The sequence below is a fragment of the Pristiophorus japonicus genome, chromosome 7 (genome assembly GCF_044704955.1).
Source record: "Pristiophorus japonicus isolate sPriJap1 chromosome 7, sPriJap1.hap1, whole genome shotgun sequence".
Lineage (NCBI taxonomy): Eukaryota > Metazoa > Chordata > Chondrichthyes > Pristiophoridae > Pristiophorus > Pristiophorus japonicus.
The window spans coordinates 199,779,225-199,801,781 of record NC_091983.1 but is presented as its reverse complement, the minus strand read 5'-3'; the positions used below and the strand labels follow the sequence as shown (position 1 = coordinate 199,801,781).

The 22,557-nt window shown below is 46.4% G+C and overlaps 1 protein-coding gene across 5 annotated transcripts in view; it reads right to left on the bottom strand.

The window, feature by feature from the left end:
• Positions 1-22,557, bottom strand: part of daam2 (dishevelled associated activator of morphogenesis 2) — a 397,560-nt gene that overhangs the window by 190,119 nt on the left and 184,884 nt on the right. For all 5 annotated transcript variants that reach the window (XM_070885703.1, XM_070885707.1, XM_070885704.1 and 2 more), the window contains exon 3: positions 4,952-5,041. In XM_070885703.1, the coding sequence (XP_070741804.1) occupies positions 4,952-5,041 (90 nt within the window). The remainder of the gene's footprint in view (positions 1-4,951; positions 5,042-22,557) is intronic.

Below are 22,557 nucleotides of genomic sequence, written 5' to 3'. Positions count from 1 at the left end.
GGTGCTTGAACCATTTCATAGTGAACAATTTTCCTCAGTCAACTTTTGTCATGTCCCATATTGAAAATTGTTGCTGTTTTGTATTTATGTATATTAGTAAATTGCTCGCGGCTTTACCCCTGGCCAGCTCGCCGTTCCTTTATATACAAGATGGCGACAGTGCTGGGAGAGAGCCTTCAGCAACTCACTCCATGGAGCCAACTAGTGGCCAGATCCTGCAACTATAATGCCACCACTGAAATAGCATGGCTGGACAAGTACCTAAATACCTGAAGGAAAATAAATTGCAGGGCTATGGGGAAAGGACGGGGGAGTGGGACTAGCTGAAGTGCTCTTGCAGAGAGCCGGCATGGGCTCGATGAGCTGAATGGCCTCCTTCTGTGGTGTAACCATTCTATTGATCTATGAAAGGGATATATCGATACAGCAATCTACAATGGTAATCGCTCAACATCGGTGGCCATGCCTTCTTTTGGCTAGGCCCCAAGCTCTGGAACTCCCTGTCTAAACCTCTCCGTCTCTCTAACTCTCTTTCCTCCTTTAAGACGCTTCTTTAAACATATCTCTTTGACCAAGCTTTGGGCCACCTGCACTAATTTCTCCTTATGTGGCTCAGTGTCAAATTGTGTGTCTAATAATACTCCTGTGAAGTGCGTTACTACATGTTTTACTACATGTGAGGCGCTATATAAATACAAGTTGTTGTTGGTAAATGCTGACACAAAAGCATGACCAAAATTCGTGACAGCAGGAAGTAAGCTTTGTGGACAGAAAGTGCTTGCACTATGCAAGACTTTTAATAAGATATAAATTACAGGGTAGACATCGAGAAGGACACTGTATTATTTGTCCAATCTAACCCAATTATGCCATCGATGCCAACTCCAATGAGATTGTTGTGAGACTGAAATATATTTTCCATCTCGTTATTCTTTCATCTGTGCACTACTGTAACTTCTAGAAACTTAGTGCCGTATTCCCCTCCCTGTAGGGAACCATATTGCTTTTGTCAACTGCAAAAGTGAACAGTGGACCAGCATTTCTCATGGCAAGCATTTGATGGACAGTCATCTTATGATTGCAGAGGAGATGTCTGCTCGGCAATCATAAGATGACTGTCCATCAAATGCTTGCCATGGAAAATGCTGGTCCACTGTTCACTTTTGCAGTTGTGCTTAACTAATCTTATAGAATTCTTTGAAAGAAATAACAGAATTCATAGCATAGAATCTTACAGCACTGAGGAGGCCATTTGGTCCATCGTGGCTGTGCCAACTCTTTGGAAGAGCTATCTGATTAGTCCCACTCCCCAGGGTTCTTTCCCCATAGCCCTGAAAAGCTTCCTTTTCAAGTATTTATTCAATTCCTTTTGAAAGCTGTTATTATATCAGCTTCCACCACGCTTTCAGATAGTGCATTCCAGATCACAACAACTCGCTGTGTATTTTTTTTTCCCTGATGTTGCCTCTGGTTCTTTTTTTCTGTCCTCTGGTTACTGACCTTTCTACCACTGGAAACAGTTCTCCTTATTTATCAAAACCTTTCAAGATTTTGAACACCTCTATCAAATCGGCCCTTAATCTTCTCGCTCTAAAGAGGACAATCCCAGTTTCTCCAGTCTCTCCGCATAACTGAAGCCCCTCACCCCCCCGGTACCATTCTAGTAAATCTCCTCTGCACCCATTCCAAGGCTTTGACATCCTTCTTAAGTGTAGTGGCCATAATTGAACACAATACTCCAGCTGGGGCCTAACCAAGGTTTAGTATAGCTTCCTTGCTTTGTACTCTATGCCTCTATTTATAAAGCCAAATTCAGCTGACATTTTAATAGTACTTATATTACTTATAGTACTTATATTTATTTTTATAGTAATTATATTTATAGCACTTAAATTTGGACTTATAATTGCAATCGATCCAATTCCCTCTCCTCTAACTCTCTTGCTTCCTCCACTCTCTCTATCTTCTCTCTCTCCTCAATCCTGTACCTTCTGAGCATGTGTGATGACCCCTGACCTCCAGAAACACGCGAAAACCAGTCGGCCGTAAAAAAAATCTAACACATGCGCAGAAGGCCGTTGCTAGGGAAGCTTTTGACTTCCTCGTTTGGTGGACGAACGCGACATCGCCAAAAAATCAGATCACTCATTCCACATTGTCGGCCTAAGGCCGAGTGGAAAATCGCAAAAAAAAAATGGGCCATGTACCAGCGATCAGTAAGACTGAGACGTCCTATATTCCTGGAACAAGGCCCATTTTTTTGGCCGATGGCCACCTAGTGGAAAATCTAGCCCCCAGATCCCTCGACTGTTTCAAATAGTTAATGTTTTTCACATTATAACAGTGACTGCACTCCAAATGTACTTCATTGGCTATAAAGCACTTTGAGATGTCCAGTGATCGTGAAAGGCGCTATATAAATCTTTCTTTCTTTCTCTGAACACCAACATTTCCCAATCTCTCACCATTTAAAAAATACTCTGCTTTTCTCCACATTATATTCCATTTGCCATGTTCTTGCCTATTCACTTAGCCTGTCTATATCCCCTTGAAGCCTCTTTGAATCCACCTCGCAAATTACATTCCCACCTAGCTTTGTATCATCAGCAAACTTGGATATGTTACATTTGGTTCCCTCATCCAAATCTTTGATATAGATTATGAATAGCTGAGGCCCAAGCACCGATCCTTGCTGCACCCCACTAGTTACAGCCGGCCAACCCGAACATGACCAGTTTATTCCTACTCTGTTTTCTGTCCGTTAACCAATCCTCAATCCATGCTAATGTATTACCCCCCCAATCCCATGAGCCCTAATTTTGTTTAATAACCTCTTGTGTGGCACCTTTCTGAAAAATCCAAATACACTACATCCACTGGTTCCCCTTTATCTATTCTACTAGTTACAACCTCAAAAAATCTCTAACAGATCTGTCAAACATGATTTCCCTTTCATAAATCCATGTTGACTCTGTCCAATCCTATTATCCTCTCTGCATCCACCCTGTCAAGCCGCCTCATAATCTTATGCATTTCGATAAGATCACCTCTCATTCTTCTGAATTCCAATGAGTAGAGGCCCAACCTACTCAACCTTTCCTCATAGGTCAACCTCCTCATCTCCGGAATCAACTTTGTGAACCTTCTCTGAACTGCCTCCAAAGCAAGTATATCCTTTCTTAAATTTGGAAACCAAAACTGCACGCGGTATTCCAGGTGTGTCCTCACCAATACCCTGTATAACTGTAGCAAGACTTCCCTGCTGTGGAGAGATTTAATTGAGGTGTTAAAATCATGAAAGGTTTTGATAGAGTAAATAATGAGAAGATAAGGGTCGGTAACCAAAGGACATAGATTGAAGCTAATTGGCAAAAGAATCAGAAGTGCGATAAGGAAATATTTTTTTACACAGCGAGTTGTTATGATCTGGAATGCACTGCCTGAAAAGGTTGTGCAAGCGGATTCAGTGACCTTTCAAAAGGAAATTGGATAAATACTCGAAGGGGAAAAATTTGCAGGGCTATGGGGAAAGAACGGGGAGTGGGACTAATTAGATAGCTCTTACAAAGAGCCGGCATAGGCATGATGGGATGAATAGCCTCAGTCTATGCTATATCATTCTATGATTCACTCGTCAAGGATGAGGTTATATAGTTATGAAGAGCTAAGTAGTTATTGATTTTTCCACTTGTTATATCCCTCAATCCCATCTCTCTCCAGATTCTAGACAGGATACTGAATTGCAAACCTATCCTACTTGCTCCCATTGTACAGGTTTGAACATGACGCTCCAACATTACTGCATGATCCAAGCAAACAAACATAAACGAACTGTCAGAGTGAGGTCTATCCGCTGACAGATCAAACCTGGAGACACCGTACATAGTGCAATACTGATAACTTTAGTGGAAATGACAGTCTCAGCCTGTTGCGTTTTAATTCATTCTTCAGATGTGGGCACAGCTGGCAAAGCCGGCATTAATTGCCTTGAGAAGGTGGTGGTGGGCCCTCCTTCTTGAACCGCTGGCAACTTGATACAACTGAGTGGCTTACTAGGCCATTCAGAAAGCAGTTCAGAGACAACCACGTTGGTGTGGAACTGGAGTCACATGTAGGCCAGATCGATTAAGGATGACAGATTTCCCTAAATGACATCAGTGAACGCATTGGGTTTTTACGACAATTCAACAACTTCATTTTTACTGAAATCAGCTTTTTAGTTTCCAGATATTTTTAACTGAATTCAAATTCTCAAACTGTCACGGTGGGAATTGAACTCAAATTCTCTGGATTATTAGTCCAGTAACATAACGACTAAATTAATAATCCGTTCGGATTGCATCACTGAATGAATGAGCTGTGATGTATTGATCTACTCTTAATCTCAGCATTTTACAAACCCTTTCATTCAAGCGTATTGTGGCAGAGGTGGGACAAACGTTTGTGGCAGAGCAGCAGTGAGAGATCGTGGTGGAGGTGCGACGAATGTTTTGTGGTGGAGGAGCAGCGAGAGATCGTGGCGGAGGTGCGGCAAATGAGGGTACGGGGCCCAGAAGAGCCCAGGGCCCAGGGGCAGCACGGGCCAGCCCACACTGCGATTTGTGTGCGCACTGGCTCCGTACAGCAGAGCAGGTCTCCAGTCGTCCTGGTTAACCCTTGCCACTGGATAAAGGCCGAGCTCTGTCAAGCCCGTCTGGTGGCTGATGTGCAATGGTCACCACACGTTAAAAAAAATCCACACACAGGCATCTTCCACCCCTTCAATTGGAGTTCAGGACAGGAACATCGGGTCCTTCATTGAAACATCTGTGAACCCATGTGGAAGCAAGTCATCCTCGTTCGAGGGACCGCCTATGATGATGAATCCTGCTCCATGCATAACATTCCTGGCCAAAGCCCCCTCCCCTGCTCAATGTGTTTACCACCACTCAGTTACATCCCCATTTCATACCTTCTTCTTGCTGCAGTAGATTTGCCATTTCTTCTCTGCAGGCAGTGCAAACATAGCATCTCGGTTCTTGTCAGTGAGATCCAATTCATCCTGGGAACGAGAACAGATAAAAGAATCAGTCGCCTCACCATGGAGCAGGAGTTCCAAATCTGGTTGGACGTATGCCTGGAGGTTTCATCACATGACCTTCTGCCTACAACCGCCTTGCCCAGTCAAACAGCTTTTTTTTCCCATTTCCAATATTTTTAGCACTAATAAACAAAAGTGTTCTAAGAAAATGAAAAACCACATATAATTTTTTAATGCCCCTATCGTTGATTTATCTCCCGGCTTTCTCGCAGCAGTGTCTAGGAGATTAATCATTAATTCCTGGAGACTTTAGGGAATCCCGGAGGATTTGTAACCCTATCCCAGAACCAGCGCTCCCTAAAGCGCCCGATATGCCGGATAATGTTTCTCCTGAATTGCTCGCCGCAGTGTCTGGGAGATTTATCATTAATTCCGGGGGACTCCTGGGAATCCTGGAGGATTGGCAAGCCTACCACAGAGCGAGCGCACCTCGAAACTCCCGACAGGTTTCTCCTCGGCCTCCGGGAAGCGCTGCCGTAGTATGCAGCCCGGGATTAAAATTATCGGAGCAAATCGGGCCTCAGCTCCAGCAAGGCATGCAGTAGAGCACGGGCTTTACACTGATTCCCCTCAGGCTGAGTCGCGACTGTCAGCCATGTTGTCATGGGGAGGCATCATGCAGAGGCAAAGAAATGCCGCTTAAGGAGGGAGGCCAAATCAGAGGGAACCAGTTAACAGCAAGTTAATGGCAGAATTAAGCTTTGCATCCATACCTGCTAAGGCCTGGATTGACACTTCCTAAATCCATTCCCTGTGGAAGTCACAGCCAGCTGAGGGATTAGACTCTCACCCATCAGCTTGGGCTCAACTTGAAGCCTTAGTCCAAAGGTGAAAATTGTTCTAACTCAACCGCTTATATTAGAACAATTTGCATTTATATAGTGCTTTTAACGTAGCAAAAAACTTCCCAAGGTGCTTCACAGAAGCTTAATCAAACACAAATTGACACCGAGTCAAAGAAGGAGATATTAGGAAGGGTAACTAAAGGCACGGTCAAAGAGATGGGTTTTGAGGTGGGATTTAAGGAGGAGAGAGAGGTGGAAAGGCAGAGAGGTTTACGGAGGGAATTCCAGAGCTTAGGACCAACATGGCTAAAGGCACGGCCGCCAATGGTAAGGTGATGGGAGTGGAGGGGTGCATGATAGATCAGCGTTAGAGGGATACAGAGTTCACAGAAACTTGCAGAGCTAGAGGAAATTACTGAGGTAGGGATAGGAGATGCGGTGGCGAGATTTGAACACAAGGAGGAGAATTTTAAATTTGAAGTGTTGGTGGGCCGAGAGCCAATGAACGTTAGTGAGTACAGGGGTGACAGGAGGGGTCAGTGGGATTTGGTGCAGGTTAGAATACTGGCTGCAGAGTTATGGATGTGCTGAAGTTCATGGAGGGCGGAGGATGGGAGGCCAGCCTAATAACTGCTTGTATTATTGTAAAACACAATAAAGAACAAGAAAATGCAACTCGACCCAGCAAGCCTGCTCTTTCCAATGACGCTAGTCCAACCATTCCATCACGGACTCAAATCCATTTAGTCATTGAGGAAAGGTTCTGCAAATCCTCTCCTTGTCACAATGGTAAGCCAGGTCAAATTCCAGTATATTTACCCCCCCTATATTATGGATCCTTTGCCTTCGTTGGGCAACATTTTCACAGCACTGCAATCGCCCTCTGGTCAAAGTAAAGAAGGTGACATTTCGATGGAAGGACATCCACTGAGGAAGTGTTGGAAACTGGAAACACGGCACAACAGGAGAGTGATGGTTACATCTCCAGGGCGACAAGGGTGGGGGGGAGCGGGGAAGCGGGACTAATTGCATAGCTCTTTCAAAGAGCTGGCACTGGCTCACTGGGTCAAATGGCCTCCTTCTGTGCTGTAAGATTCGACGTTGATTCTACACGAGTTTGTTTGCTGCGCTAACTTCAGTAGTGGAATGAGAACAAGGCTCAAGCCAGGTGCTGACGGAGGCGGGCGCTTTTGGAACACTCCTGCAGCGAGACGCTGAAAATAAAGTCAACCTGGCATGGAGCCTTCTAATCTTCGCTTAACCTTCCCCCACTCCCCGCCCCCCCCCCCCCCAAATCCTCATATGCCATGTTGCCACTGATTTTAAAAACATGTGCCTCGACAGTTAGCTCAACTGTGTGGGACCGATGCAAGCTTCCTGTCTTTGTGCAACCACTGTATGGGAGCCTTTATTCATGGTGGTGATACCAGCTGTAATAACAGGGTTCCTGCAGAAAGGTTCCATTAACAAGTAGTGTGGACCAGACAGCATGCTGAAAGTACTGACTATGTGTTCTGTATAAAACCATCCGCCATGATGGTGGGGGGAGGAGGGGAGCAGAAAAATAACTTGATCCCATCATTTCACCAGAGGATTGAACTTTTGTCAGCCTTGGTAGAACTCTTGCCTTCGAGTCAGAATGTTATGGGTTCTAGTCCCACTACAGAGACTTGAGCACATAATGTAAGCTAACACGCCAGTGCAGTGCTGCCTTGTCAGAGGTGCCATTTGTCAGATGAGACATTAAACCAAGGTCCCCATCTGCCCTCTAAGGAGAAGGTGACAATCCAGTGGCATTATTTCAAAGAAGACTAGGGGAGTTCTCTACAGAGTTGTAACTAATATTTATCCCTCAGCCAACATCATTAGAACAGATTATCTGTTCATTATCACATTCTGCTATCTGTGGGAGTTTGCTGTGCACAAACTGGCTGCAGTTTTTCCCTACATTACAGCAGTGGCGACACTTCTAAAAGTACTTTGTTGGCTGCAAAGTGTGTTGCGACATCATGGGGTCATGAAAGGCGCTATAGAAATGCAAGATTTTTTTTCTCTCTCATATACACTAAGAGCACGATAGCAGGACATGCAAGTCTGCAAGATTTATGCCATGTGCGTTCACATCTGTGATCTTCCACAACCCTGTACGGAGCATGCAGGCTCTTCCCTGGACCGATAATTGGAAACCAAGGTGTCCCTGGGCTTTACCCAGCGGTAGGTTTCAGAGCGAGACTCAACGGGACAGAGAAAGTAAACCCGCAACACCATGGCAACAATACAAGAGGGCACAGGTTCAGCACTGTGATGCCTGTGTTCAGGACGGACGGCAGGAAGCAATTCTTTACATACAGGTTGTTTAACAGCTGGAGCGTGTGCCAGGAAGGTCAGGGAGGGCTCTGGATTCATTTAAGAAACAGCTGGATGCTGTAATAGGAAGATGGTAGGGTTGGTTTCTTCCTCCAAACCTGCAGCTGTGACGTATGGAATGATTCTCTGAATATCAGTTGCTGCAGTTTTTTTCCATTTGTATTTCCTTTCAGTGTACAAATGGAGCAGGGTAGAATGACTCTGACATGTCCCTGGGTAGTTTAAATAAAAAGCGACTCCTGTGGAGTTATCTAGCTCTGATACTACAAAGATCAGCTGTGGCTCAGTGGGTAGCTCAGAAGGTTGTGGACTTGAGCATAAAATCCAGGCTGACTCACCTCAACAGGACTGGGACCAATAGCCTCGCGGGGGGGGCAGTTTGCTAATGCTGTTGGCAAGAGTTTGAACAAGCTTGGTCGGGGGATGGGAACATGAGAGTGGATTCAGAAGGGGGAGAAGCAAAGTTGGAAATGGAAGGCAGAGAATTAGTAAGCGAGTTAATAGGCAGAGGAAACAAAGATTAGAAAATAGACAACAAGGGAGCTTGGCAGTGCTAAATGGTATATACTTCAATGCAAGGAGTCGAGGGAATTAGGCAGATGAATTGAGGGCACAGATAGACATGTGGAAGTATTATATTATAGCTATTGCTGAGACATGGCTGAAAGAAGGACAGGAATTGTAGTTCAACATTCCTGTTTACAGGGTTTTCAGATGTGATAGAGAGCAGGGTAAAAAAAGAAGGGGGGTTGCAGTATTTTTTAAAGAAACAATTACAGCTGAGGAGGTAGGTTATGTTGGAAGGATCATCAAATGAGGCCATATGGGTTGAACTGAAGAACAAAAAAGGGGCGATCACACTGCTGGGAGTGTACTATAGACCCCCAAACAGTCAGAGGGGGATAGAAGAGCAAATATGTAGGCAAATTTCTGAGAAGTGCAGAAACAATAGGCAGTAATAGTAGGGGATTTCAACTACCCAACCATTAACTGGGAAAGAATTACTGTGAAAAGTATAGAGGGAGCAGAATTCTTAAAATGCATTCAGAAAAACATTTTTAGGCAGTACGTAGCAAGCCCAACAAGAGACGGGGGGAAGTTCTGGACTTAGTTTTAGGGAATTAAGCTGGGGAGGTGGAAGGGGTATCAGTGGGAGAGCATTTTGGTGGCAGTGATCATAATTCAGTTAGACTTAGGGTAGTTATGAAAAAGGACAAAGATAGACCAGGAATAACAGTTCTCAATTGGAGAAAAGCCAATTTTACTAAGCTGAGATGTGATTTAGCCAAAGTGGACTGGAAACAGCTACTTGAAGGTAAATCAGTGTCAGAGCATTAGGAGGCATTCGAGGAGGCGATCCTGAGGGTTCAGAGCAAGTATGTTCTCTTAAAGAAAAAGGGTGGGACTAACAAATCTAGAGCCCCCTGGATGTCAGGGATATACAGGGTAGGATAAAGAAAAAAAAGGAAGCATATGACAGATACCGAAGTCTCAATACTGCAGAAACCCCAGAGGAGTATAGAAAGTCGAGGGGTGAAATTAAAAGGAAATTAGGAAAGCAAAGAGAGAGCATGAAAAATATTGGCTGTACTGCAGTTGTACAGGGCCTTGGTGAGGCCTCACCAGGAATATTTTGTTCAGTTTTGGTCTCCTAATCTGAGGAAGGACATTCTTGCTATTGAGGGAGTGCAGCGAAGGTTCACCAGACTGATTCCTGGGATGGCAGGGCTGACATATGAGGAGAGATTGGATCAACTGGGCCTTTATTCACTGGAGTTTAGGAGGATGAGAGGGGATCTCATAGAAACATATAAGATTCTGACAGGACTGGACAGGTTTGATGCAGGTAGAATGTTCCCAATGTTGGGGAAGTCCAGAACCAGGGGACACAGTCTTAGGATAAGGGTAGGCCATTTAGGACTGAGATGAGGAGAAACTTCTTCACTCAGAGAGTTGTTAACCTGTGGAATTTCCTGCCGCAGAGAGTTGTTGATGCCAGTTCATTGGATATATTCAAGAGGGAGTTAGATATGGCCCTTACGGCTAAGGGGATCAAGGGGAATGGAGAGAAAGCAGGAAAGGGGTACTGAGGGAATGATCAGCCATGATCTTATTGAACGGTGGTGCAGGCTCGAAGGGCCGAATGGCCTCCACCTGCACCTATTTTCTATGTTTTTATGTTTCTATGTAAAATCAAGGAAAATCCAAATATGTTTTATAAATACATTAAGAGCAAGAGGATAACTAAAGAAAGAGTAGGGCCTATTAGAGACCATAAAGGTAATCTGTGGAATAAAGGAGGCAGAAGATGTGGGTATGGTTCTTAATGAATACTTTGCATCTGTTTTCACAAAAGAGAGAGACGATGCGGACATTTCAATCAGGGAGGAGGAGTGTGAAATAGTATATGAAATAAACATAGTGAGTGAGGAAATAATAAATGGTTTAGCATCTTTGAAAATGGATAAATCCCCAGGCCCAGATGAAATGTATCCCAGGCTATTAAGAGAAGCAAGAGAGGAAATAGCAGAAACTCTGACCATCATTTTCCAATCCTCTCTGGCTACGGTTATGGTGGTAGAGGACTGGAGGACTACTAATGTTGTACCTTTGTTTAAAAAGGGAGAAAGGGATAGACCAATAATTACAGGCCAGTCAGCCTAACCTCGGTGGTGGGAAAATTATTTAAAAAATTCTGAGAGACAGGATAAATCTTCATTTAGAAAGATTAATCAAGGACAGTCAGCATGGATTTGTTAAAACTTGATTGAATTTTTTGAGGAGGTAACAAGTGGGTCGATGAGGGCAGTGCATTTGATGCAGTGTATATGGATTTCAGCAAGGCTTTTGATAAGGTCCCACATGGCAGACTGGTCATGAAAATAAAAGCCCATGGGATCCAAGGCAAAGTGGCAAGTTGGATCCAAAATTGGCTCAGAGGTAGGAAGCAAAGGGTAATGGTCGATGGGGGTTTTTGTGACTGGAAGGCTGTTTCCACAGGGCTCAATACTAGGTCCCTTGCTTGTTGTGGTATATATAATTGATTTAGACCTGAATGTAGGGGGTCTGATTAAGAAGTTTGCAGATGATACAAAAATTGACTGTCTGGTTGATAATGAAGAAGAAAGCTGTAGACTGCAGGAAGATATCAATGGGTTAGTCAGGTGGACAGAACAGGGGCAAATGGAATTCAATCCGGAGAAGTGTGAGGTAATGCATTTGGGGAGGGGTAACAAGGCAAGGGAATACACATTAAATGGTAGGACACGGAGAAGTGTAGAGGAACAGAGGGACTTTGCTGTGCATGTCCACAGCCTGAAGGTAGCAAGCCAGGTAGATAAAGTGGTTAAGAAGGCATACGGAATGCTTGCCTTTATTAGCCAAGGCACAGAATAAAAGAGCAGGGAGGTTATGCTTGAACTGTATAAAACACTAGTTAGGCCACAGCTAGAGTACTGCGTGCAGTTCTGGTCACCACATTACAGGAAAGATGTGATTGCACTAAAGAGGGTACAGAGGAGATTTACGAGGATGTTGCCTGGACTGGAGAATTTCAGCTATGAAGAAAGATTGGATAGGCTGGGGTTGTTTTCTTTGGAACAGAAGAGGCTGAGAGGGGACCTAATTGAGGTGTATAAAATTATGAGGGGTCGAGATAGAGTGGATAGGAGGGACCTATTTCCTTTAGCAAAGGGGTCAATAACAGGGGGCATAAATTTAAAGTAATTGGTAGGAGGTTTAGAGGGGATTTGAGGAGAGATTTTTTCACCCAGAGGGTGGTGGGGGCCTGGAACTCACTGCCTGAAAGGGTCGTAGAGGCAGAAATCCTCATAGCATTTAAAACATACTTAGATGTGCACTTGATGTGCCGTAACCTACAAGGCTACACCATTAGCTAGAAAGTGGGATTAGACTGGATAGCTCTTTGTCGGCCGGTACGGACACGATGGGTCGAATGGCCTCCTTCTGTGCTGTAACTTTCTATTATTCTGTGATTCTATGAATGCAATACTGAGTGAGTTCCTCACTATCGGAGGTGCCGTCTTTCAGGTGAGATGTTAAAACCAAGGCCCTGCCTGCCCTCTCAGGTGGATGTAAAGGATACCATGGCACTATTTTGAAGAAGAGCAGGGGAGTTAAAAGAACAGATTATCTGGTCATTATCACATTGCTGTCTGTGGGAGCTTGCTTTGTTCAAATTCGCTGCTGCGTCTCCCTACATTATAACAATGACTACACTTCAAAAGTATTTCATTGGCTTGTAAAGCGCTTTGGGACATTCTGAGATCATGAAAGGTGCTATAGAAATGCCAGCTCTTTCCTTATTAATAAGGTTAAGTCAGTTTAGTATGGTGCAAAAATGGCCAGAAGGGGGAGTGCTGAGCGAGCAGGCAGGGGAGTGGCGAGGGGGGAGGGGGGCAATGCTGACCATTGACGATTAGTTACAATGAGAACCCCCCCCCCCCCGGGCTGGGGAGTGGGCAGGGGGTGGGGTGGGGGGGGAGGGGGGGGCAATGCTGACCACTGACGATTAGTTACAATGAGATCCCCCCCCGGGCTGGGGAGTGGACGGAGGGGGGGGCTGCAATGCTGACCATTGAGGATTAGTTACAATGAGATCCCCCCCCCCCCCCGGGCTGGGGAGTGGACGGAGGGGGGGGGGCAATGCTGACCATTGAGGATTAGTTACAATGAGATCCCGCCCCGGGCTGGGGAGTGGACGGAGGGGGGGGGCAATGCTGACCATTGAGGATTAGTTACAATAAGAACCCCCCCCCCCCGGGCTGGGGAGTGGACGGAGGGGGGGGGCAATGCTGACCATTGAGGATTAGTTACAATGAGAACCCCCCCCCGGGCTGGGGAGTGGACGGAGGGGGGGGGGGTGCAATGCTGACCATTGAGGATTAGTTACAATGAGAACCCCCCCCCCCGGGCTGGGGAGTGGACGGAGGGGGGGCAATGCTGACCATTGAGGATTAGTTACAATGAGAACCCCCCCCCACCCCGGGCTGGGGAGTGTGCGGGGGGTGGGGGGGCAATGCTGACCATTGAGGATTAGTTACAATGAGAACCCCCCCCCCCCGGGCTGGGGAGTGTGCGGAGGGTGGGGGGGGGTAATGCTGACCACTGACGATTAGTTACAATGAGATTCCCCCCCCCCGGGTTGGGGAGTGTGCGGGGGGTGGGGGGGGGTAATGCTGACCACTGACGATTAGTTACAATGAGATCCCCCCCCCCCGGGCTGGGGAGTGGACGGGGGGGGGGGGGCAATGCTGACCATTGAGGATTAGTTACAATAAGGAACTCCCCCCCCCGGGCTGGGGCGTGGACGGAGGGGAGTGGGGGGCAATGCTGACCATTGAGGATTAGTTACAATGAGAACCCCCCTGGGCGGGGGAGACGGTGAATACTGTCAGGAGAAGCTCCTTGGAATAAAGTGCAGTTGTTGTCAGTGCTCCAGTCGAGTCCGTTCCTGCAGAACCTCTTGCGTGCTGAGAGCGTTCCTGTGACCCGAGGTGACACGAGTTGTAAAGTGTACGCGGCACACCCTGATACCACATCGCCACAGTTTTATCAGCTCCGTTCCCGGGAGGAATGCCTCAAACATTTCCCACAGAACAGGATATGCCAGGCCCAACTGTAATCACACATTTATCATTCACCACCCGCCCCCCTCCCCCAGTACACTTGCTACAAGTATCATTAGTTCCACCGTCGCGTTCTGTTTCCTCCCCGGCTGAACGTGGGAATTTGGCACTTCCTATTCTTCTCTCCCCTCCCCCCCCGCCTCCCCCACCCCGCCGGAGCATGCGTGCTTCCTGACGCGATCACCTGAGAACATCCCGTATCCCGTGACAAAGAACATCCCGCTGGTAAGAAAACCTCTGTGTATGTCAAAAGGAGCTTTCAGCTTGATGCTGTGTTTCTAAGTGCGGATTTTTGCTCAGCTAGTGCTGGGCAGTGGAACGCCTTGCCACTTCAGGCACACCCAGTGCCAACATCCAGCCCTCCCAGGTCACGTGTGACAGGGCAGAGCCGAACATTCCCCTTTCGGTCCTCCCCTCCCACTAGTGGCAACCATGGATCGGTGGGTAGCACGCTTGCTTCTGAGTCAGAAGGTCGCGGGTTCAAGTCCCACTCCAGAGACTCGAACACATAAATCTAGGCTGACACTCCCAGTGGAGCGCTGAGGGAGTGCTGCACTGTCGGAGGTGCCGTCTTTCGGATGAGACGTTAAACTGAGGCCCCATCTGCTCTCTCAGGTGGACATAAAAGATCCCACAGCACTATTTCGAAGAAGAGCAGGGGAGTTATCCCCTGTGTCCTGGCCAATATTTATTCCTCAATCAACATAACAAAATCACATAATCTGGTCTTTATCACATTGATGTTTGTGGGAGCTTGCTGTGCGCAAATTGGCTGCCGCGTTTCCCATATTACAACAGTGACTACACTCTAAAAGTACTTAATTGGCTGTAAAGTGCTTTGGGACGTCCAGTGGTCATGAAAGGCGCTATATAAATGCAAGACTTTTTTTTAACTGTGTGCCTCAGCCCCAATATCTGAGTGGAAGCTTGAAGAACAGCATCTCATCTTTCGATTAGGCACTTTACAGCCTTACTTAATATCCAAGTGCAACCATTTAAATTATAACCACTGCTCCCATTTTAAATCTCTCCTGTCTTCCACCCTATCACAGACCTTCCCTTTTGTCCTTTCCTCCCCTCACCCTTCTACTGCACTTGCTTTAAACCTGTTACATCTCTAAAGTTTTCCAGTTCTGATAAAGGGTCACAGATCTGAAACACTAACTCTGTTTCTCTCTCCACAGATGCTGCCTGACCTGCTGAGCGTTTCCAGCATTTTCTGTTCATTTTTCTGATTTCCAGCATCCGCAGTATTTTGCCTTTTGTATCCGAGCGGTACAGCAGGCCGGTGTTCCCCATTCTGGAGATCTCACGGCTTCTGCGAGTAAGATTGCCCCCTCTGTGCCGAATTAGCTGCAGGTTTATATTGTGGGCCCTTTACCACTGGGAACATTAGGCTGAGACCGACCAACATCATGTCACAGAGGACTCTGTGGGTCACGACACCCACCATTGGGGAAATAACTTCCCATTTTTCCACAGACTTCCCTATAGGCCATGCTTCCTGATTAATAATGAATGATCACTTACAAACGTGTATCTAAATTATCTCAAATAAATGTAACCTTTTTGCATCTGGCACACGACTAGTCTCTGTAATATTTTCTCCATCTTTCCCCCTCGCACTCTGTTGATAACACCACTCTCTTGAATATTGTAACACCACTGTACCCCCGAATATTATTAAACAATATTCCGACTCACCATGAACAATGCCACATGTGACCTGCTAAGTTAAATATTAAAGATTTGAGAGTGTTACACACTTCAGGAGTCACATTTTAGTTGTCACACAATAGATGTCACACTTCAAGTTGTCAAAAAGTATACAAAAAAAAGGAAAATAATTTCTTGCTTTTTTCTTGACTCGGAGCTCGAAATTTATAATCTCCCGCCAGTCTAAAAATTTGTTTCACCAACAGCAATGAACTTCGAACTAACCTCAGGATGTTCCTATTTTCAGAAATGAGTCTTTGGGACCTTAAAGTCATCCTCGATACGAGGAACCGCCTATGATGGTGATGATGAAGGAGCTAGGCCACGTTAAACATGATGAGCAGAGCAGTATTCCTGTCCTTCTAAAACTGCCAGTAATCTTACTCATTGTGAACAATGCTGTGGGAAATCTGCTCCTATTATAAATGGGTGAGTAGGCATAATTACAGTATAAATAATCTCATCTCATCTACAGGTTCCATGACAATAAACTACTTTGCATTTCCTCCCATACATTATAAAGTTGGCAGCTACCGCACACTGGAATTATTACAGTGTGCTCACCCATCCATTTATGAATGTTACATTCAGGAACTCTCACTCGCTCTCTCACTCTTCCCTATTGAGCCTTCTCATGCTTTTTTTTGGAAGCCAGTTTTCTCCCCTCTTCTTCTGAAGGTTCTGGTGACTACTTGCTGGGCCAGTGTTTCATAGACACCCATTGGCACCTCATTCAAGTGGGCCTTCTTAATATGTGACTTAATATGTGACGCAAGAATATTGGTGGGGTGGAGTGGAGAAATTCCAGCCAAGCCCATCCTGTCCTCACCCAACATCCACATACTTTCCAGCAGAGGTCCTCGGTTTGCGATCAGGAGCAAGAATCCTTGTTAGCTTCCCCCTTCTCCCAGACCTAAGGCCAACTGAATTGCCCCTACTGCCACCTCAGCTGTACACCCAACATGGAGCTTCCAACACCTCCGATGGCCTGGTGAGTAAAGGCACCACTGCTGGAACAGAATGCCATACAGACCAGTAGGCCAGTGGTTCAATATCCAGTTTACATTGAGTTAGCCGCTCGATAAGGGCATAAGCTCCTCGAGGGGGAGTGTGGGAGTGGGCCGGGGGGGGGGGAGGGGGGGAGTAGCGCTATGGTTAAACTCAGCATGCTCGGCCAAGGAGCAAGCGATCAGACAAACGTTGCTGCAAGACGCGCCTGCTTGGTTGTAGGTTGAGGTCAGGATCAGGCTTGGCTGTGATGTTTTCACTAAGAAAAGAACAATTTGCATTGATATAGCACCTTTCATGACCTCAGGATTTCCTAAAGCACTTTGTATCCAATTAAGCACTTTTGGAGTGTAGTCATAAGAACATAAGAAATAGGAACAGGAGTAGGCCATTTGGCCCCTCGAGCCTGCTCCGCCATTCAATAAGATCATGGCTGATCTGATCATGGACTCACTGTTGTAATGTAGGAAACGCGGCAGCCAATTTGCGCACAGCAATGTCGCACAAATAATAACGTGATAATGACCAGATGATCTGTTTTAGGAATAAGTGTTGACCAGGACATCAAGGAGAACTCTCCTGCTCTTCTTCGAAATAATGCAATGCGATCTTTTATGTCCACCTGAGAGAGCAGACGAGGCCTCGGTTTTACGGCTCATCCAAAAGGCAGTGCAGTACTGAAGTGTCAGCCTAGATTATGGAGTGAGACTTGACCCCTGACCATCTAACTCAGAGATGAAGTTGCTACTAACTGAGCCACGGCTGACAGACAAACAGCCTGCCAGCACTCAAGTGAGTAAGGAACATTTTAGTGATGCTCCAGATGGGTTCCCCCGCCCGAAGAGCTATAACCCTCTAACCCTCAGCAGGGGAGGGAGAACAAGTGGGTAAAAATAGAACAATTGCTTGGGCCTCATGATGGAAATGAGGTTTGAACAGCACCGCAGCCAACAGGCAGCCCGGGGCTGGCAGCGTGACGGATTACCGCACAGTAACACTACTGTTGGTGGGTGGACGGGCCACGGGAATAGAGATTGGCTCAGACTGCTGTGCCTGGCTCGACGTGAACAAGAGCCCAATTGTACAGACTAAGTAGGAAACAGAACGGGCCACTTAAAGTCAGCAAGCTACCTGCCAAAACAGGGGAAGTCGTAGGATTAATTTGAAACATTTAACTTGGTGTGGTTAGTTCTCCCCTTAAACACCGACATTTTGGGACTGCTCGAGCGGATGAGTGGTGGGGCTGCAGGGGTCGGGGGGGGGGTCTTCAGAGTAGGGAAGACTGCAGGGGCGGGAAGGGGGGGGGCTGCAGGGTGGGGGGCTGCAAGGGAGGGGGGCTGCAGGGGGGCGGGTCTGTAGGGGCAGGGGGACTGCAGGGGAGGGGGTGGGGAGCTGTGGGGGTGGAGGTGGGTAGGGGGGTGCTGTTTTCCTGGTAAGAGACTCGCTTTTTCTGTTGACTGTAGATAATATCGTTGATGACAGTCATCAAGGATTGGTTTGCGAGTTCTGCGAGTTAGAGCTGCTGAGGAAAGTCATTTCTTTATTCAATCGTGGAGTATTTCTTTTTCTTTTTATTAAAATTAAAGGACCTGACACCAATCTAAAGTGGCTTTTCCTTGGCTCACGCTTCACTCCTGACTGCTCAGGAAGTGGTGCTGAGTGGGATTAAGGGCTGCTTCATAGGGTGGGGTTAAATAGGGGTCAACCCGAGCCGCTCTTATACACATCCGAGGGGCTGGAATGAGTTGTCAGGAAGAGGTGGGGATGTCGAAGTAATTTAAGAAACAACTCGATGCTGTAAGCGAGAACACAGCAGGGTTAGAATTCTGGAAAGGTGAAATCAAATAGGCTGATGGGCCGATGTTTCATTTGAACCCTATTATTTATTGACCAAAAATAATAGAAATTTCAGATAGACTGAGGAAGTGAAAGGAAGATAAGGCCCCAGCACTTGATGGAGCTTATTCAGGGGGCACTTAAAGTAACAGCCAATAAAATTAGCCATGCCCTTTGTCACTTTCTTTAGGGAATCATAAGAAACTCGAGCAGTGCTGGAGGATTGGAAAATAGATCTCACAACCTGAAGTCAATGGGAATAAAAATTGGGAGAGATGGAAAACCGGCTGCCGATTCGCTATCACCCGTTTTACACTATTGCACAAAGTCAAAATGACCCCCAATCTGTCTTTAAAAAGGGGCAAATGGACTACCTGTTGTAGGTAAGGGATTGGAAGGTATCCTGAAAAAGAGGATGATGAAACACTTGGCATGGTGAAAGGGGGCCTGCATGGACTTATGGGAAGGTGGTCTTAGAATCATACAGCACAGAAGGAGGCCATTCAGCCCGACGGGTCTGTGCCAGTGTTTATGCTCCACGCGAACCACCTCCCTCCCTAGTTCACCTAACCCTACCAACATATCCTTCCGTTCCTTTCTCCCTCATGTGCTTATCTAGCTTCCTCTTAAATTCATCTACGCTATTCGCCTCAACTACTCCTTGAGTTCGCATTCTAACCTCTCTCTGAGTAAAAGAAGTTTCTCCTGAATTCCTCATTAGATTTATTAGTGACTATCTTATATTTATGGGCCCGAGATTTGGACTCCCCCACAAGCACAAACATTTTCTCTACATCTACCCTATCAAACCCCTTCATTCTTTTTGAGGCGGATTGGCTAAACCACAGAAATCAATGGAAGTTGCGAATGGTGCTGGGTCAAAGTGGCAAAAGGTCATCAGTGGGGTGCCGCATGGAACAGAATGGGGGCCATTGCTGTTTACAGTGTGAAATGGAAAATAATGTGGGAAAATGTGAAATTATCCACTTTGCTAGGAAGAACAAAAAAAGCAGAATATTTTTTAAAAGGCGCGAGACGTGTGTTCTTGCACATGCTAATCACAGAAAGTTAACATGCAGGTATAGCAAGTAATTAGGAAGGCAAATAGTATGTTAGCCTTTATTGCAAGGGGGTTGCAATATAAGAGTAAGGAAGTCTTACTGCAATTATATAGGGCCCTGGTGAGACCACACCCGGAGTATTGTGTACAGTTTTGAACTCCTTACCTAAGGAAGGATATACTTGCCTTAGAGGGAGTGCAACAAAGGTTCAGTAGATTGATTCCTAGGATATTAGTGTTGTCCTATGAGGAGAGATTGAGTATAGTGGGCCTATATTTCCCTCGAGTTTAGAAGAATGAGGTGATCTCATTGAAATGTATAAAATTCTTCGAGGGATTGACAGGCTAGATGCTGAGAGGCTGCTTTTCCTGGCTGGAGTCTAGAACCAGGGGTCACAGTCTTAGGATAAGGGGTCGGCCATTTAGGACTGAGATGAGAAGAAATTTCTTCACTGAGGGTTGTGAATCTTTGGAATTCTCTACTCCATAGGGCTGTGGATGCTCAGTCGATAAGTATATTCAAGACTGAGATCTATAGATTCTTCGACACTAAGGGAATAAAGGAATATAGGGATAGGGAGGGAAATGGAGTTGATATAGAAGTTCAGCCGGGATCTTATAGAATGGTGGAGTAGGCTTGAGAGGCTGGATACTCTGTGAAGGTTGGAGGTTCAAGCCCCACTCCAGGGACTAAAGTACAAAATCTAGGCTGACACTCCAATACAGCACTGAGGGAGTGCTGCACTGTCAGAGGAGCCGTCTTTCAAATGAGACGTTAAACCAACATCTGCCTGTCAGGTGGATGGAAAAGATCCATTATTTCGAAGAAGAGTAGGGAAGTTCTCCCTGGTGCCCTGTACAATATGTATGCTTCAACCAACACTTCAAAACAGATGATCTGGTCATTATCACAATGTTGTTTGTGGGACAGGCTGTTGCAGTGACATTACAACAGTGACTACACTTCAAAAGTGCTTCATTGGCTGTAAAACGCTTGGGAAAGTCCGGTGGTCATGTAAGGTGCTATATAAATGCAAATTCTTTCTTTTTTTTTTATAAGCGACTCATCTTGTGGCCCCTCAAAGCTTCTCCACTGTGTACAAGACTCATGTCAGGAGTGTAACAATCAGTCAATAAGCTTGACATAGTGTGCTTGATCGGGGCCCTTGCCACCAAACCCATTATCTTCCTCCTCCACCACTGGCACACTATAGCTACAGTATATACAATCTTCAGGACTCATTAAGCTGACTTCAACCTCCCAGCCCCATCTGCTGTGCCGTTAAGAACAATAAGAGAAGCTTCATAAAAAGAAATTGAGAAATTTATAGCGCAGATTTGTGCAGTTATAGTGCAGTTTTGGTCACCTTATTTAAGGAAGGATATACTGGCTTTGGAGGGGGTACAGAGACGATTCACTAGGCTGATTCCGGAGATGAGGGGGTTACCTTATGATGATAGATTGAGTAGACTGGGTCTTTACTCATTGGAGTTCAGAAGGATGAGGGGTGATCTTATTGAAACATTTAAAATCATGAAAGGGATAGACAAGGTTGAGGCAGAGAGGTTGTTTCCACTGGTCGGGGAGACTAGAACTAGGGGGAACAGCCTCAAAATATGGGAGAGCCAATTTAAAACCGAGTTGAGAAGGAATTTCTTCTCCCAGAGGGTTGTGAATCTGTGGAATTCTCTGCCCAAGGAAGCAGTTGAGGCTAGCTCATTGAATGTATTCAAGTCACAGATAGATACATTTTTAACCAATAAGGGAATTAAGGGTTACGGGGAGCAGGCGGGTAAGTGGAGCTGAGTCCACGGCCAGATCAGCCATGATCTTATTGAATGGCGGAGTAGGCTCGAGGGGCTAGATGGCCTACTCCTGTTCCTAATTCTTATGTTCTTATGTAGAAGGAGGCCATTTCGGCCCATCGTGTCCGCGCCGGCCGACAAAGAGCCACATGGCCCTCGGTCAGCAGCCCTGAAGGTTACATATAAACCTATGAACAATGGCGGAAAGGTAAAGAGCATCTGGCCCAACCAGTCCACCTCACACAACTGCGACACCCCCTGCACTGCAACATTTTACACACAACCCCAACTGGAGCCTTCCTCCGTGGCGCCTCCCGAACCCCCTCCAATCACTTACTCGAGTGCTGGTGACCATACATTCGGCCCCTGGCGGGGGTCTCCTGCCTCCTGACATTCTGCTCCTGCCCACTGGCCACCTGCCACCTCCCCATTGGTATCAGCCTGAGGAAAGTCTCAGTAGATAAGGTCCGGGAGATTTTCATGATACCGAGGTCAGGACTTGTTCTTCATCCGCCTCAGTCCCGCCCACCCACCCCTCCCCACATCCCTCCCCCCTCCCTCCACCCCGTTAAAATCAAAGCTCTCATCTTCTATTCCTTTCAATCGTGATGGTGCCCTGGAATTATTAGCATCGACTTCCACGCTTCAAAAGATGAAATATCTTGTGCCTGCTTCTTTCAAAGAGGCAAAAGAAAAGAGACCCGAGTGATTAACACGGGGATTGATCTCTATCCATCAGTTCTTGGACATGTGTGTCGCTGTTGGCATGTGATCGGTAGAAGTGGGGGGGGGGGGGGTGCGGTATCCAGCCAACAGCATAAAAGAAGTACGACACTGGCAATTAGGACTGTGTGGTCTTTCTACAGATGCGCCAGTGCGTGGGCGCTCGGTAATCCGATTCTGTACAATGGGGAGCTGCAGTCATGCTGTGGGAGGGCTGGAACAGGAGGCTGCTGTTGCTTTGAGCCACATGTGCATGCCATGTGTCAGGGGTCGGTTGTAGAAACATCTGAGCTACCTGGTGGGATTTTCTTTTTTTTTATGAGGGAATGTTCTTAGAGCTAATTGCGGCAATGGCTGCCAAAGCTGGACACCCACAGGCACTGAGAGGTCTGCTGATGCTAGGATGAAAGATCAACACGATCCTGCTGTCGGAGATGGGGGAATTTAACTTGTGCATAAATTGCTTCAACACAGCTTAACTGCCACCCTCCTGTGTTATGTACTAATGGGCTGCTGAGGGCCAGAAAC